This window comes from Pan paniscus, chromosome 20 (genome assembly GCF_029289425.2).
Source record: "Pan paniscus chromosome 20, NHGRI_mPanPan1-v2.0_pri, whole genome shotgun sequence".
Lineage (NCBI taxonomy): Eukaryota > Metazoa > Chordata > Mammalia > Primates > Hominidae > Pan > Pan paniscus.
The window spans coordinates 35,535,050-35,552,703 of record NC_073269.2 but is presented as its reverse complement, the minus strand read 5'-3'; the positions used below and the strand labels follow the sequence as shown (position 1 = coordinate 35,552,703).

Below are 17,654 nucleotides of genomic sequence, written 5' to 3'. Positions count from 1 at the left end.
TGGTCTAACTCTGTCACTCAGGCTGGAGTGCAGTGGCGTGACCACAGCTCACTGCTACCTTGAACTCCTGGGCTCAAGCGATCCTCCTGTCTCACCTTCCTGAGTAGCTGGTACTACAGGCTTGCCATCATGCATGGCTATCTTTAATTTTTTTTTGCAAAGACAGTAATATGGTTTGGATGTTGGTCCCCTCCAAATCTCATGTTGAAATGTGATCCCCAGTGTTGGAGTTGGGGCCCGGTGGGAGGTGTTTGGGTCATGGGGCGGATCCCTCATGAATGGTTTCGTGCCATCCCTTTGGTGTTGAGTGAGCTCTCCTTCAGTTAGTTCACTTGAGATCTGGTTGTTTTAAGAGTGTGGCACCCATCCCCTCCTCGTCTCTCTCCTCACGGCTCTCCCCTCCCTGGCTCTCACTTCACCTTCCACCACAAGTGAAATCTTTCTGAGACCTCACCAGAAGCCAAGCAGATGCCAGAATCATGCTTCCTGTAAAGCTTGCAGAACCATGAGCCAAATAAACCTCTTTGCTTTATAATTTACCCAGTCTCAGGTATTTCTTTACAGCAATGCAGTAACAATGGACTAACACAGATGAGGTCTCGCTGTCATGCTAAGACAGGGTCTGGAACTCCTGGCTTCAAGTGACCCTCCTGCCTTGGTCTCCCACAGTGCTGAGATTCCAGGCATGAACCACGGCACCCGGCCTTTGTCAGACTTAAATTTTTGATAATTAAGTGGGCATAATCACTGTGGCCTTGATTTGCATTTCTCTTGTAACTATTGAGGCTGAAAACCTTTTATAGTTTTTTCTGGCCATATTTTCTCTCCCATGATATGGTGGTTCACATCCTTTGTCCATCTTCCCATCGTACTTTTTGTGCATTTCTTTTTTTTTTTTTTTTTTTTTTGAGATGGAGTCAACTTGCTCTGTTGCCCAGGCTGGAGTGCAGTGGCTCGATCTCGGCTCACTGCAACCTCCGTCTCCTGGGTTCAAGCGATTCTCCTGCCTCCGCCTCCTGAGTAGCTGGGATTACAGGCATGTGCCACCAGACCTGGCTAATTTTCATATTTTTAGTAGAGATGGGGTTTCACCATCTTTGCCAGGATGGTCTCGAACTCCTGACCTCAGGTGATCCACCTGCCTCGCCTGTGTGAGCCACCATGCCCAGCCTGTTTTTGCTTTTCTTATTGATTTCTAGGAATTCTTTGTACATGTTTGATAGTAATCCTTTCTTGGGTGTATTTTGTAAGTCTCTTTTCACTTTCTTTGTGATGGTTTTTGGTAAAGGAGTGCTCTTTGTTATAATGTAGTCAAAATTGTCTATATTTTCTTTCTTTCTTTCTTTCTTTTTTTTTTTTGAGACAGAGTCTTGCTCTGTCACCCAGGCTGGAGTGCAGTGGCACAGTATCAGCTCACTGCAACCTCTGGCTCCCAGGTTCAAGCAATTCTCCTGCCTCAGCCTCTGGAGTAGCTGGGACTACAGGTGCGCACCACCACACTGGGCTAATTTTTGTATTTTCAGTAGAGATGGGATTTTACCATGTTGGCCAGGCTGGTCTTGAACTCCTGACCTCATGATCCACCCACCTCGGCCTCCCAAAGTGCTAGGATTACAGGCATGAGTCACCATGCCCGGTCCATATTTTCTTTTATAATACCGCTTTTTCAGTCTCATTTAAAAAATCTTTTCTAACTTCAAAATCTAAATGAGACCATATATGCTTTCTACTAAGAGTCCACTTACCATTTCTCCCTTTTAAACAATCAGGTACAGGGAACACATGTGATCTTTGTTGGGTCTTTGCTAGTTGGTGGCAAGTTAGGCTTGGTGTGAAGTCATGTTTTCTGTGACTTGAAATATATTTTTGGTGCTCCTTGGGTCTTTGTCATTTAAAAGGGGTCACCCCTGGTGGTGTTTCCAGACTCTACCTCATGTTGTGTCTGCAGCCACAAAGTGGGGCAGGTCCCTCATAAAGGTCGTGGGTTTTCCATGTGTTTCTAGGGCCCCTGGCATGAGGTAAAAGGTGTATTTATGCTGTGGTAGGGTGTGCAGGCTCTTCTTGGCTGATGAAGGCAGGGAGCCCTGAGGGGTAGCAGCTCCATTCTGGGGAGACCGGGTGCCCAGTTGGCTGAGGTTTCACCAGTGCTGCACCACTCCTGCTGCTGCAGCCTTAGTGAGAAGGAAAGAAATGGTGTTCTAAAGCAGCAGGCTGCTACATACAGGTGTGTGCATGCATATAGGGGCAAATGCATCAAAGCCTCTGGCCACCTGTCCCCCAGGAAAAGCAGGAGTTGCATCCTCTGAAATGCAGGCAAAATGAATGCCCAGTGTCACCCAAAGTGGGGATGGGCCCACTGGAAGAAGCAGTGCAAAAATAGGCAAGAACTTGCCGGGTGCAGTGCCTCACACCTGTAATCCCAACTCTGGGAGGCCGAGGTGGGTAGATTACGTGAGGTCAGGAGTTTGAGACCAGCCTGGCCAACGTGGTGAAACACTGTCTCTACTAAAAATACAAAAAAATTTAGCCGGGTGTGTTGGCGGGTGCCTGTAGTCCCAGTTATTTGGGAGGCCAAGGCAAGAGAATTGCTTGAACCCAGAGGCAGAGGTTGCAGTGAGCCGAGATCACGCCACTGTACTCCAACCTGGGCGACAGAGTGAGACTCCATCTCAAAAAGAAAAAAAAAAAAAAAAAAGGCAAGAACTGTTCCCCTGGCTGGCAGGGGCAGAAGTCCCTTTAGCCAGGAGCTCAGCAGCTCACAAATGGCTGTTTGCTGTATTCCAACCAACGGCAGGCTTGGATCCGACAGAGCTGTTGTTTTCTGAGCCAGAGCTGTAACCAGGAGTGTGGGGTTGAAACAGAACTGAAACTCAGAATGCTGCAGCTCTGCTCATACCACCTCCTGTCAAATTCTGGGAATTCCTGTCCTTCCTTCCAGGCTATGCCCCTAAATGTTGGCCGCTGCCTGGAGGGCGCAGGTGGGTCAGCACCACATGAGGGGCTAGAATCAGGGACAATCCTCATCACCAGGCAGAGCAGGGCTCCTCCACGGGGGTCTGGGCTTGGCTCGGTCTCTACCTGCCCCCACCCTGGCTGCCCTCCTGCTGTCACTCAGCCCCGGGCTGGGGTGGAGTTTGCACTCCCTCTGGACTCCTGTCCCTCACTTTGGAGTTAGTTGCTACACAGACCCACAGCTCCACAGTCCCTTGAAGCAGGCGGGGGTCCTCTCAGCCTGCACCCGAGCTCCCGAGGCCGCCCACAGTGCATTCTTCCCAAACCGAAATAAATTGTCTTGCTCTCCAACCCCAGCCCATGTCTGCCGAGGCTGAAAGCAAACTCCAAAGGGAAAGGCAGTTTTGGGAGTGAGCACCACGCCACGGTTTTTGTTTCTGGAGGGCGCTTCTCTCTTCTGGTTTGTATGCATTCCATAAAACACAGTGCAGGCTGAGCATTCTTTGTCCTCATTCTCGGAGTGCGTGAGACCCCAGAAAGCAGGAGCCCAGACCCCGTGGATCGGCACTGCGGATACTTAGGGGTGCACTTAACTTCTCCTTTCTTTGTGTCCGGGGCCCTGGACCAGTGGGAATGCTGGCAGCCACTCCATGGAAGCCTGGGTCTAGAGATTTGCCTTGGCTTCCAGCCCCACGACAGCCCCAGTCTCAGTTCCATTAACTTCTGCTGGAGGCCGGGTTCAGCCTCCCCTTCAGGGAACTTGCTCAGCCTCATGCTCGGCTTCCCACCTGGAAGTTCTCTGTCCCCAGGAGGCAGATATGAGGAATAATTTTCTGTGTTTGAGGGGAATCCTCTTTGTGCAGAAAAAGCTGGTTTCTCCAAAGCACACCTGTTCCTCTCACCAGGGCCCATCACACCAGCCCCTCCCCTGTGCCCATCACACCTGCCCCTCCCCTGTGCCCATCACACAAGGCCACGCCCCTGTGCCCATCACAACTGCTCCTTCCTCTGTAACCATGACACCAGCCCCTCCCCTGTGCCCATCACACCAGCTTCTCCCCTGTGCCCATCATAGCAGTCCCTCCCATGTGCCCATCACACCAGCCCCTCCCCTGTGCCCATCACACCAGCTTCTCCCCTGTGTCTATCACAGCAGTCCCTCCCCTGTGCCCATCACACCAGCCCTTCCCCTATGCCCATCACACCTGTCCCTCTCCTGTGCCCATCACATCTGCCCCTCCCCTGTGCCCATCACACCAGCCCCTACCCTGTGTCCATCACACCAGCCCCTCCCCTGTGCCCATCACACCAGCACCTCCCCTGTGCCCATCACACCTGTCCCCTCCACTGTAGCCATCACACCTGCCCCTCCCCTGTACCCATCTCACCTTCCCACTCCCCTGTGCCTATCACAGCAGTTCCTCCCCTGTGCCCATTACACCAGCCCCTCCCCTGTACCTATCACAGCTGTCCCCTTCCCCGTGCCATCACACCTGAACCCCTTCCCTGTGCCTGTCACACCAGCCCCTCCCCTATGCCCATCACACCTGACCCTCCCCTGTGCCCATCACAGCAGTCCCTCCCCTGTGCCCATCACACCAGCTTCTCCTCTGTGCCGATTACACCTGCCCTTCCCCTGTAGCCATTACACCTGCCCCCTCCCCTGTGCCCATCACACCAGCCCCTCCCCTGTGTCCATCACACCAGCCCCTCCCCTGTGTCCATCACACCAGCACCTCCCCTGTGCCCATCACACCAGCCCCTCCCTTGTGCCCATCACACCACTTCTCCTCTGTGCTCATCACACCAGCCCCTCCCCTGTGCCCATCACACCAGCTTCTCCCCTGTGCCTATCACACCAGCCCCTTCCCTCCCCTGTGCCCATCACACCGGCTCCTCCCCTGTGCCTATCACACCTGCCCCTCTCCTGTGCCCATCATAGCAGTCCCTTCCCTGTGCCCATTACACCAGCCCCTCCTCAGTGCCCATCACACCTGTCCCCTCCGCTGTAGGCATCACACCTGCCCCTCCCCTCTACCTATCTCACCTGCCCATTCCCCTGTGCCTATCAAGCAGTTCCTCCCCTGTGCCCACTACACCAACCCCTCCCCTATGCCTATCACACCTGCCCCTCCTTTATGCTCATCACACCAGCCCCTCCCCTGTGCCCATCACACTTGCCCACTCCCCTGTGCCCATCACACCAGCCCCTCCCATGCCCATCACACCAGCTTCTCCACTGTGCCTATCACATCAGCCCCTCCCCTGTGCCCATCACACCTGCCCCCTCCCCTGTGCCCATCACACTTGCCCCCTCCACTGTGCCCATCAAACCTGCCCCTCCCCTGTACCCATCACACCTGCCCCTCCCCTGTACCCATCACACCTGTCCCCTCCCCTGTACCCATCACACCTGCCCCCTCCCCGTGCCCATCACACCTGCCCCCTCCCCTGTGCCCATCACACCTGCCCCCTCCCCTGTGCCCATCAAACCTGCCCCTCCCCTGTACCCATCACACCTGCCCCTCCCCTGCGCCCATCACACCTGCCCCCTCCCCTGTGCCCATCACACTTGCCCCCTCCACTGTGCCCATCAAACCTGCCCCTCCCCTGTACCCATCACACCTGCCCCCTCCACTGTGCCCATCACACTTGCCCCTCCCCTGTGCATATCACGCTAAAGGTTGGGAGCTTCCAGGCTGGGACCTGACCACCTGTGTTTGTACAGAGGCATCTGGTTTTGGTGATGGGGAATGACTCCCCAGCCCTCCATCCCCTGGAACGATCTGGTACAACGTCACCCTTACTGACACATTGTCCCCGTTCCACTGGTATCCGGGAAGTACGGTTTGCTCTCCAGCACACTGGGCCAGTATTTCACATGACATTAGCTGCTGCAGTATTGAGTTAACTATAAAAGGAGATGATCCTTCTGGACAGAATCACTATTCACCAGACAGAGTGATTAAACTTACAGGTGCTGATCAATATAAAGGAAATGTGAAACAAGTTAATGTACCCATCAGAAACAGCCGTCCCAATGTTCTCTCCACACAGGCTTCCCCCGACATCAGCTCCATCCTGGGGGTCTCTGTACACGTGGGACTGTCCAAATGCACAATTACTCCTCCCCTGAGCTAAATACAGTCGATCAACTACACGCTGAGCCAATCAGGACAGGCTGGCTTATGCTGCGATAATGCCCGAAGATGAGTGGGTGAAGCGGCAATGGCAGACTTCTCATGGGGCCGCAGGATCCAGCGCTGGCCACAGGGAAGGCTGTGTTCATCGCAGTCACTCAGCGACCTAGGCTGGAAGAACACTTGCTGATGTGAATGCTGCGAGTCGTCACGTTAGAGGACAAGTGCTTTGGAGGGCGTCGCACTAGCAATCCTGTGCCTTGGACTAGAAGCAATGCGGATCCCTTCTATTCCCAGCTCATGCGCCAGAGCTGTGGCCCCACCCGCCACAGGAGGCCAGGAAGCGATCCTGCCCTGGGCCTGGCCAGCGGAGAACAGAAGTATTTGGTGAACAACATCAATGACAACCACACTTATTGAAACTGCAGGTGTTAAAATCTGGCTGGGTTTTAAACAAATCCATGGGCTCCAGCTATCTAATGAGATGCTGTCTTAGAATGAAGTATAAATAGTAGCCCCCACCCAGGGCATGCCCGTTTCCTTAGGGCATGTGTAACCTGCCCCAAATCTATGAGTTTCAGAGGCTCAAAGCAATCTTCAGATGCACAGGAAGGAGTGTGGCAAGCCCTACTTTCTCTCCAAATTCCCCCTTCAAACTAGCAGCAAAGCTAACCACAGTAAATACACCTTGATGTACAATCTCCAAGTGGGCGAATGAATTGCATGATTCATTGAAACGAAGTGGGGGAGGAGTGGTTCTTGACTTATTTCACACCTCCTCCTAGCGATCTCCTTTCCTTCAGGACCCAGGCTGGGGGCTCGTCTCACTGCCGCCTCCATGAAGTGCCCTGTCCCTAGGGGAGGCTGGTCAGGTGCTCCCATCTGCTCAGCGTGGTCTCAGCCAGGTGCCCTGGGCTGTCCTCCACGCCGGGTGACACCCAGCCAAAAGTGCAGCTGGTGTCAGAGCACAGGAGGGAACGGCAGGCAGCCAGGCTGCAGTGGGCACCAACGCTTGACATTCATACATGGCTGTAGAAAAGTTATTTCAAAGTTGTTTTTTATTCAACTGTTCTTCAGCAATATACAATACAGTTTATAAACAAGTGTCTGACCTTGTTTCCAATCTTTATTTAAAAATAAATATTATTGACAGTGAATTTTAATTATGATAAGATGTGTCTTTTTTAATCAAAATGCCTCAAAAGAAATAATTTAATAAAAAAGAAAAGCCCCTAAAGAAAAAAAGTAAATTAAAAAAAAATCCTAAACACAATAATCTACTAAAAATATTTTGCTTTGTCAAAAGCCTTTGACCCCAACATTTGTACATATTATCCTAAAGATAACTGCTCAACAGTTCGTGCAAAATGAAGACTTGGAGGCAAAGTGTAGAAAAGAAAACTACATTGAAGTAGAGAAATCATTGATTCCCATGCAGACTGCATGGGCCAAACTCCAAATTATTTGGAAACTAGATGCATTATTTTAGGTGTTCTACATTTGTGTAACTTTCCCAAAAATATGATTTATTTATTTTCCATGTGGACTTTTTCATGCGTCTCTCAGTCTCTCTTTGTCCATCCAGCGACGTGGTCCTCACCGAGGGCCCCGGGCAGGTCACGTGCGGCCTCTGAGATGCTCGGGTTGGTCTTGTCTGTCAATGTCCCACGAGCAGGCGCAGGAACTTATGCAGAGCTAACAGGAGCAGGGACAAGAGTGGGTCTGTGGTGTAGCTACGGCCGGTGCCTGCAGGGGATGAGAAAACAGGCAAGGTTAATACCTGAGTCTCAAGAACCTAGGAGCTCACAGCAGACCAGGAACAGTGAGGCTTCCCCAGGCTGGGGCCACTCACGCTTAGCACCCAGCTGGAGGCTGGTGCATGGTGGCTGCCTTGGTTTAAAGATAAAGCATTTTGTTGCTGCAGTTTGTAATTTAAAGACCATACACTTTAGCATCCTAGTGAGATCAGACACAAGCGCCTGGCCTGAAGTGGGGAGTGACAGCTCTAATGTCCAAGTCATTACCTTATTTTAATAAAAAGATGATATGAGCTGGGTGTGGTGGATTATGCCTGTAATCCCAACACTTTGGGAGGCTGAGGCTGGAGGATCACTTGAGCCCAGGAGCTTGAGACCAGCCTGGGCAACATAGTGAGACCCCATCACAACAAAAAATAAAAAATTAGCTGTGTGTGGTGGCATGCACGTGTATTCCCAGCTGCTCAGAAGGCTGGATCGCTTGAGACCAAGAGTTGGAGGCTGCAGAGAGCTGTGATTGCACCACTGCACTCCAGCCTGGGAGACAGAGTGAGACTCTGTCTCAAAAAAAGAGAAAAAAAAAGACAATATGCTTCCTTCTCCCCAGATACATGCTGCAAAATGTCCTCATCATTTCTGGCCCTGCTTGTCCTCTTCCTCCATGAAGGCTACATGATCCCACACAATTCTGTCCCTTGTGCATCCCGGCATCCCCTCCATGCCCCTGCCTAAACTGCACAGCTTCGCACTCCCACGCACCCTGTCTCGGGCATCCTGATGTTGCTGTGTGTAAGTCTTTTTTCCACAGCAACCTTGTCTGTCCACCCTTTGGGTTGCAGTGTGGAGCTGAGAAATTGCAGGTTGGTGGAGATGAGTGGGCTGGGGTCTTTGAGGAATGACCCCAGCAACCTCTGGGTCACTCCCACCTGTCTCTCCAATGTGATCATATCCTGGCCCCTGGCCTGCCATGGATGCTGTAACACCTGTGCCTCACCCTGCTTCACCTTGGTCCCCCGCCTGGCTCCTCGTCGGTCCTTAGGGTCTTCATCTGTTTTAAGGCCTCCCGTGCAACTGGGGAAAGCCCACCCATAAACCCTGGGCTTCTCACCTGGAAAGTGGGATGCTCCCTCCAGGGTTATGACAGGAGCAAGTGTGGAAGCGCCCTGCATGATCCTTGGTGCTGCCAAAACCCCTGGGGGACGTCACTACTTGCTTAGAGTCAGCGGCATGAATGGATGCAGTTTTCAGCCCCGCCCTGCTCACCTGCACCATCCGGAGGCCTCTCTCCTCCCTTCTCTTGACCCCACAAGCTGGGCTGCAGCCCCGTGCCTATGAAGAGGGGTGTGGGAGACCCTACCCTGTGTCAATTTTCAGTAGTGCAGAGGGCTCGGCTACTTTCACTCCACCACTGCAGCCAGGATGGCTGGTTCCCTCCAGCCTTAATAAACAGAGACTTGAGGCTTCCCTGACAAGGCTGGGCCTGAATGCACAGCTCTCCTCTCTCCAGGTAGCAGCACACTTAGTCCTTCCTATCCAAGGCGTCTCCTGCTCCTTAATTCTCCCTGCTCTGGCCATAGCTGTCTGTGTCATGGAGTTCATGTCCTGGCCCCCATCATCCTCTTTTTGTAGAAGGAGGAGGTTGTACAAATCATCTGGCCTGAAAGTCCAGGATTCCACCTGACCACTGTGGGAAACACAGGCTGTGTTCAAACATCCGAATGCAAAGTGGGTGGTGCTGTCCGAGGGGCAGGTGAATTGTCCATAGACCATCGCTTCTGCACACAGTTCTGGGCCCCGGCTGAGAAGCGTTAGGACAGCAAAACTCCAGGTGTGCAGACCTTCCTCTCCAGATCTTTATGCTTCAGGCAGTCATCCCTCCTGGCCCTCCTGCAGCACAGCTCAGGCTGGTGCTCTGCCTCTGGGCCCCTTTTGTGGGAAGAATCGTCCTGCATTTGTCACTGCGAAGACTCCAATCTGCTCTCATTCCTTGCTGTCAGGCATTACTGGGAAGGACGACAGGCGGATGTGATGGACAAGCTGATGGATGCCCACGTGCCTGGGTGGAGTTCACTGAGGCTCGGGTGCGTGGAAAGTGGGGATCCAGCCAGGAGAGCAGGGTACTGCCTCCTGGGTACTTCACCCACAGCCAGACTGGTCCCATGGGCCTCACAGATCTCCTGGCTCTGATTAATTTAATTAATTAATCGAGATGGAGTTGCGCTCTTGTTACCCAGGCTGGAGTGCAATGGTGCAATCTCAGCTCACTGCAACCTCCATCTCCTGGGTTCAAGCAATTCTCCTGCCTCAGCCTCCCAAGTAGCTGGGATTACAGGCACCCCACACCAAGCCCAGCTAATTTTTTTTATTTTTAGTAGACATGGGGTTTCACCATGTTGTCCAGGCTTGTCTCGAACTCCTGACCTCAGGTGATCCACCTGCCTCGGCCTCCCAAAGTGCTGGGATTACAGGTGTGAGTCACTACGCTTGGCCTTTTAAATTTTTTTTTATTTTTATTTTTTTGAGATGGCGTCTCACTCTGTCACCCAGGTTGGAGTGCAGTGGCGTGACCTCAGCTCACTGCAACCTCCGCCTCCTAGGTTCAAGTGATTCTCCTGCCTCAGCCTCTCAAGCAGCTGGGATTACAGGTGCTGGCCACCATGCTTGGCAAATTTTTGTATTTTTAGTAGAGATGGAATTTCATCATGTTGCCCAGGCTGGTCTCAAACTTCTGACCTCAAGTGATCTGCCCACTTTGACCTCCCAAAGTGCTGGGATTACAGGTATGAGCCATCGTGCCTGGCCCCTGGCTCTGATCTTTAGGCCTCTGCAAATCCTGACACGAAGGCAAGTGCAGGTGAGACAGAAATAATCTGCATGAGGTGTTTAAAGGTGGATGCACTTGTGCATGGAACTCCAGGCCCTCAGGGTATGCAGCGGCAGGGGAAATGGCTAACAGGAGGGTGAGCCTGGCAACGTGAACCTTGCCTGGTGCCCCATGGGACCGTTGGCATGGAGATTTCAGGAGACATTTAAAATTGCCTCTAAGTACTCCCAACTAGTCATTGGCACTATCACAGCCTCACCTACTCATGTTTAAAAGGTTTTAAATTGCAAGATTTTCAAAACACCGTTGATTGAAATAACCAGCCTGCACTCTGTGCTGGGCCAGGGTGGGGGCTACAGTGGCAGTGGGGCTGCAGCATTGGCTCCTGGAGGCTGATGCCTGGGGAGGGTTCACCCAGGGTCTGCTGTGTCTCTGTTGCTGGAAGTCCGTACGGGTGGCCAGGGTTTGGCTCCTGGATGACACTTCATTCTCTCCCTGGCCTGGCACTGATGTTGGGGTGGGAGGAAACCAAGAGAAGTGGTATGGTGCAGTGGGCTGGCACTGGAGAGATGGACTTCCAAGCCTAGTCCTGTTTCCAGCTTGCTATGTGACCCAGGGCAACATTCTTCACCTCATAAAATGGGATGTGCATGGCTCCATAAAATTAATATGTGCATGGACCCCTGGGCAGGGGTCCAGATTAAGCAATATCATAGTGGTTGATTGCAAAAATGGCTACAAGTCCCCCTTCCCCATCCCAGCATCTCTATCATAGTGCCCTCCCACACTGACTCTGGGCTTGGTCACATGACTTGCTTTTGCTGGTGGAACATTATCAGGTGTGAAGTGAGCAAAGGCCTGAAAAGTGCTTGTGCACTGAGGTTTGCCCTCTCTCTTGTGCCTCCTAGAACCCACTGTCACATGAACAAGCCTGGGCCAGCCTGCCGCAGGATAAGAGCCATGAGATGTCGTAGTGGACATCCCTCTAGACCAACATGGCCTCAACTGAATTAGCAGCTGATCATAGACACATGAATGAGCCCAACAGACCAGCAGAAGAATCGCCCAACTGAGCCCAGCCCAAATTGCTGAGCTACAGAATCCTGAGCTAAAAACAGCTGTGGTGTTCTGCCAAAGCCATTGAGTTTTGGGGACCTTCATTATGTATCAAAAGCTAACAATACAAACATGTAAACAACAGCGCCTCAAACAGAGTCAAGTGCCATGCAAATAGATGTTACAGAAAAAGGTGACATAGCTTCTTCTTTAAAAGGGCTGGAGAATAATCTTTCTCAAGTTGTGGATTTCCTTCTCTCAAGAGGAAAATTTTCCAAGCTAGAACCAGCAAGGCAAACTATCTCTTCAACCACCTACTTATTTATTTAAAATATTATTATACTTTAGGTTCTGGGATACATGTGCAGAATGTGCAGCTTTGTTACATAGGTATACACATACCATGGTAGTTTGCTACACCCATCAACCAGTCACCTACATTAGGTATTTCTCCTAATGCTATCCCTCCCCTAGCCTTTCAACCCCCAATAGGCCCCAGTGTGTGATGTTCCCCTCCCTGTGTCCATGTGTTCTCACTGTTCAACTCCCACTTATGAATGAGAACATGCGGTGTTCGGTTTTCTGTTCCTGTGTTAGTTTGCTGAGAATGGTGATTTCCAGCTTCATCCATGTCCCTGCAAAGGACATGAACTCATCTTTTTTATGCCTGCATAGTATTCCATGGTGTATATGTGCCACATTTTCTTTATCCAGTCTATCATTGATGGGGATTTGGGTTGGTTCCAAATCTTTGCTATTGTGAACAGTGCTGCAATAAACATATATGTGCATGTGTCTTTATAGTAGAATGATTTATAATCCTTTGGGTATATACCCAGTAATGAGATTGTTGGGTCAAATGGTATTTCTGGTTCTAGATCCTTGAGGAATAGCCACATTGTCTTCCACAATGGTTGAGCTAATTTACACTCCCACCAACAGTGTAAAAGCGTTCCTATTTCTCCATATCCTCTCCAGCATCTGTTGTTTCCTGATTTTTAATGATTGCCATTCTAACTGGCGTGAGATGGTATCTCATTGTGGTTTTATTTTTATGTTTCTTTTTAAAAAATTTTTTATTTCGAGTATCGGGACACTTGTGCATGATGTGCAGGTTTGTTACATAGGTAAACATGTGCCATGGTGGTTTGCTGCACCTATCAACTCATCACCTAGGTATTAAGCCCCATATGCATTAGCTATTTATCCTGATGCTCTCCCTCCTAACCTCCCCACTGACAAGTCCCAGTGTGTGTCATTCCTCTCCCTGTGTTCATGTGTTCTCACTGTTCAGCTGCTACTTATTAATAATAACATGTGGTGTTTGGTTTTCTGTTCTTGCATTAGTTTCCTGAGGATAATGGCTTCCAGCTCCATCCATGTCCCTGTAAAGGACATGATCTCATTCCTTTTTATGGGTGCATAGTATTCTATGGTGTATACATACCACATTTTCTTTATCCAGTCTATGATTGATGGGCGTTTGGGTTGATTCCATGTCTTTGCTATTGTGAATAGTGCTGCAGTGAACACGTGTGTGCATGTATCTTTATAACAGAATGATTTATATTCCTTTGGGTAAATACCCAGTAATGGGATTGCTGGGTCAAATGATATTTCTTGTTCTAGGTCTTTGAGGAATCACCACACTGTTTCCCAAAATGGTTGAACTAATTTACATTCCCACCAACACTGTAAAAACACTTCTATTTCCCCACAGCCTTTCCAGCATCTATTGTTTCTTGACTTTTTAATAATCACCATTCTGACTGGTGTGAGATGGTATCTCATTGAGGTTTTGATTTGCATTCTCTAATGATCAGTGATGTTGAGCTTTATATATGTATACATATATATACATGTTTGTTGGCTGCATAAATATTTTCTTTTGAGAAGTGTCTGTTCATGTCCTTTGCCCAGTCTTTCATGAGGTTGTTTTTTTCTTGTAAATTTGTTTAAGTTCCTTGTAGTTTCTGGATATCACACCTTTGTCAGATGGATAGATTGCAAAAATTTTCTCCCATTCTATAGGTTGTCTGTTCACTCTGATGATAGTTTCTTTTGCTGCACAGAAGCTCTTTAGTTTAATTAGATCCCATTTGTCAATTTTTGCTTTTGTTGCAATTGCTTTTGACACTTTCGTCATGAAATCTTTGCCTGTGCCTATGTCCCAAATGGTATTGCCTGGATTTTCTTCTGGGGTTTTTATAGTTTTGGGTTTTACATTTAAGTCTTTTTTTTTTTTTTTTTTTTTTTTTGAGATGGAGTTTTGCTCTTGTTGCCCAGGCTGGAGTGCAATGGCACCATCTCAGCTCACTGCAACCTCCATCTCCCGGGTTCAAGCAATTCTCCTGCCTCAGTGCCCTGAGTAGCTGGGATTACAGGCATCCACCACCACGCTCGGCTAATTTTTTGTATTTTCAGTAGAGATGGGGTTTCACCATGTTGGTCAGGCTGGTCTTGAACTCCTGACCTCGGGTGATCCACCCACCTTGGTCTCCCAAAGTGCTGGATTACAGGCATAAGCCACCGTGCCCAGCTTACATTTAAGTCTTTAATCCATCTTGAGTTAATTATTGTATAAGGTGTAAGGAAGAGGACCAGTTTCAATTTTCTGCATATGGCTAGCCAGTTTTCCCAGCACCATTTATTAAATAGGGAATCCTTTCCCCATTGCTTGTTTTTGTCAGGTTTGTCAAAGATCAGATGGTTGCAGATGTGCATCTTATTTATTTCTGAGTTCTCTATTCTGTTCCATTGGTCTATGTGGCTGTTTTGTATCAGTTTTTGTACCATGCTGTTTGGTTACTGTAGCCCTGTAGCATAGTTTGAAGTCAGGTAGCATGATGCCTCCAGCTTTGTTCTTTTTTGCTTAGGATTGTCCTGGCTATATGGACTCTTTTTGGGCTCCATATGAATTTTAAAATAGTTTTTAAAATAATTCTGTGAAGCATGTCAATGGTAGTTTAATGGGAATGGCATTGAATCTATAAATTGCTTTGGGTAGTATGGCCATTTTCACAACATTGATTCTTCCTATCCATGAGCATGGAATGTTTTTCCATTTGTTTGTGTCCTCTCTGATTTCCTTGAGCAGTGATTTGTAGTTCTCTTTGAAGAGATCCTTCACTTTTCTTGTCAGCTGTATTCCCAGGTATTTGATTCCCTTTGAAGCAATTGTGAATGGGAGTTCATTTGTGATTTGGCTCTCTTTTTGTCTATTGTTGCTTGTCTATCACAGGAATACTCGTGATTTTTGCACAATGATTTTGTATCCTGAGACTGCTGAAGTTGCTTATCAGCTTAAGTTGCTTTTTCGCTGAGACAATGGGGTTTTCTAGATATAGGATCATGTCATCTGCAAACAGACACAGTTCAACTTCCTCTCTTCCTATTTGAATACCCTTTATTTCTTTCTCTTGCCTGATTGTCCTGGCCAGAACTTCCAACACTATGGTGAATAGGAGTGGTGAGAGAGGGCATCCTTTTCCTGTGCTGGTTTTCAAGGGGAACACTTTCAGCTTTTGCCCATTCTGTAGATATTGGCTGTAGGTTTGTCATAAATGGCTTTCATTATTTTGAGGTATGTTCCATCAATACCTAGTTAATTGAGAGTTTTTGACATGAGGGGATGTTGAATTTTATCGAAGGCCTTTTCTATGTCTATTGAGATAATCATGTGGTTTTGGTCTTTCGTTCTGTTTAGAATTATGTTTTATGCATCCCAGGGCTGAAGCTGACTTGATTGTGGTGAATAAGGTTTTTGATGTGCCTCTAGATTTGGTGTGCCAGTATTTTATTGAGTATTTTTGCATCGATGTTCATCAAGGATATTGGCTTAAAGTTTTCTTTCTTTTTTTTTTTTGTATCTCTGCCAGATTTTGGTATCAGGATGATGCTGGCCTCATAAAATGAGTTAGGGAGAAGTCCTTCCTTTTCAATTGTTTGGAATAGTTTAAGAAGAAATGGTAACAGCTCCTCTTTGTACCTCTGGTAGAATTCAGCTGTAAATCCCTCTGGTCTCAGGCTTTTGTTGGTTGGTAGGCTATTTATTACTGCCTCAATTTCAAAACTTATTACTGGTCTATTCAAGGATTCAACTTCTTCCTGGTTCAGTCTTGGGAGGTTATATGTATCCAGAAATTTTTTCGTTTCTTATAGAGTTTTTAGTTTATTTGCATAGAGGGGTTTATAGTATTCTCTGATGGTTGTTTGTATTTCTGTGGGGTCAGTAGTGATAACTCCTTTATCATTTTTTATTTTCTATTTCATTCTTCTTTCTCTTCATCTTTATTAGTCTAGCTGGCAGTCTATTTATTTTATTAATTTTTTCAAAAAACTAGCTCCTGGATTCATTAATTTTTTGAAGGATTTTTCATGTCTCTATTTCCTTTAGTTCCACTCTGATCTTGGTTAACTATTTCTTTTCTTTTACTAGCTTTGGAGTTTGTTTTCTCTTGGTTCTCTAGTTCTTTTAGTTGTGATGCTAGGGTGTCAATTTGAGATCTTTCTACCTTTTTGATGTGGGCACTTAGTGCTATAATTTTCCCTCTTAACACTGCTTCAGTTGTGTCCCAGAAATTTTGGTACATTGTCCCTGTTCTCATTGATTTCAAATAACTTCTTGATTTCTGCCTTAATTTCATTATCTACTCAGGAGTCATTCAGGAGCTAGTTGTTCCATTTCCACATGGTCATGTGGTTTTGAGTGAGTTTCTTAATTTTGAGTTCTAATTTGATTGCACTGTGGTCTGAGAGAATGTTATGATCTCAGTTCTTTTGCATTTGCTGAGGAGTGTTTTACTTCCAATTTTGTGATCGATTTTAGAGTAAGTGCCATGTGTCACCAAGAAGAATGCATATTCCGTTGTTTTTGGGTGGAGACTTCTGTAGCTATGTATCAGGTCCACTTAATCCAGAGCTGAGTTCAAGTCCTAAATATCCTTGTTAATTTTCTGTCTCAATGATCTAATATTGACAATGGGGTGTTAAAGTCTCCCACTATTATTGTGTGGGAGTCTAAGTCTCTTTGTAGGTCTCTAAGAACTTGTTTTATGAATCTGGGTACTCCTGTATTGGGTGCATGTATATTTAGGATAGTTAGCTCTTCTTGTTGAATTGATCCTTTTTATCATTATGTAATGCCCTTTGTCTTTTTGATCTTTGTTGGCTTAAAGTCTGTTTTGTCAGAAACTAGAATTGCAACCCCTGCTTTTTTCTGCTTTCCATTTGCTTGGTAAATTTTCCTCTATCCCTTTATTTTGAGCTTATGTGTGTCTTCGCATGTAAGATGGGTCTCTTGAATACAGCACACCAATGGGTCCTGACTCTTTATCAGCTTGCCATTCTATGTCTTTTAATTGGGGCATTTAGAGCTTTTACATTTAAGGTTAATATTGTTATGTGTGCATTTGATCCTGTCATCATGATGCTAGTTGGTTATTTTGCAGACTTGTTGACATAGTTGCTTCATAGTGTCATTGGTCTTTGTACTTCAGTGTGTTTTTGCAGTGGCTGGCAAAAGTTTTTCCTTTCCATATTTAGTGCTTCCTTCAGGAGCTCTTGCAAGGCAGGCCTAGTGGTGACAAATTCCCTTAGCATTTGCTTGTCTGAAAAGATTTTATTTCTTCTTCGCTTATAAAGTTTAGTTTGGCTGGATATGATATTCTGTGTTGGAAATTCTTTTAAGAATGTTGAATATTGGCCCCCAGTTTCTTCTGGCTTTAGGGTTTCTGCTAAGAGGTCCACCATTAGTATAATGGGCTTCCCTTTGTAGGTGATCTGGCCTATCTCTTTGGCTGCCCTTAACATTTTTTTCTTCATTTCAACCTTGGAGAATCTGATGATTATGTGTCTTGGGGTTGATCTTCTCATGGAGTATCTTTCTGGGGTTCTCTGGGTTTCCTGAACTTGAATGTTGGCCTG

The 17,654-nt window shown here is 47.7% G+C and overlaps 1 protein-coding gene across 4 annotated transcripts in view; it reads right to left on the bottom strand.

The window, feature by feature from the left end:
- Nucleotides 1-7,132: 7,132 nt before the first annotated feature.
- The window catches only part of VSTM2B (V-set and transmembrane domain containing 2B), a 38,797-nt gene continuing 28,275 nt past the window's right edge, over nt 7,133-17,654 (bottom strand). For all 4 annotated transcript variants that reach the window (XM_034945503.3, XM_034945502.3, XM_034945501.3 and 1 more), the window contains one exon: nt 7,133-7,838. In XM_034945503.3, the coding sequence (XP_034801394.1) occupies nt 7,750-7,838 (89 nt within the window). In that variant the 3' untranslated portion in view covers nt 7,133-7,749. The remainder of the gene's footprint in view (nt 7,839-17,654) is intronic.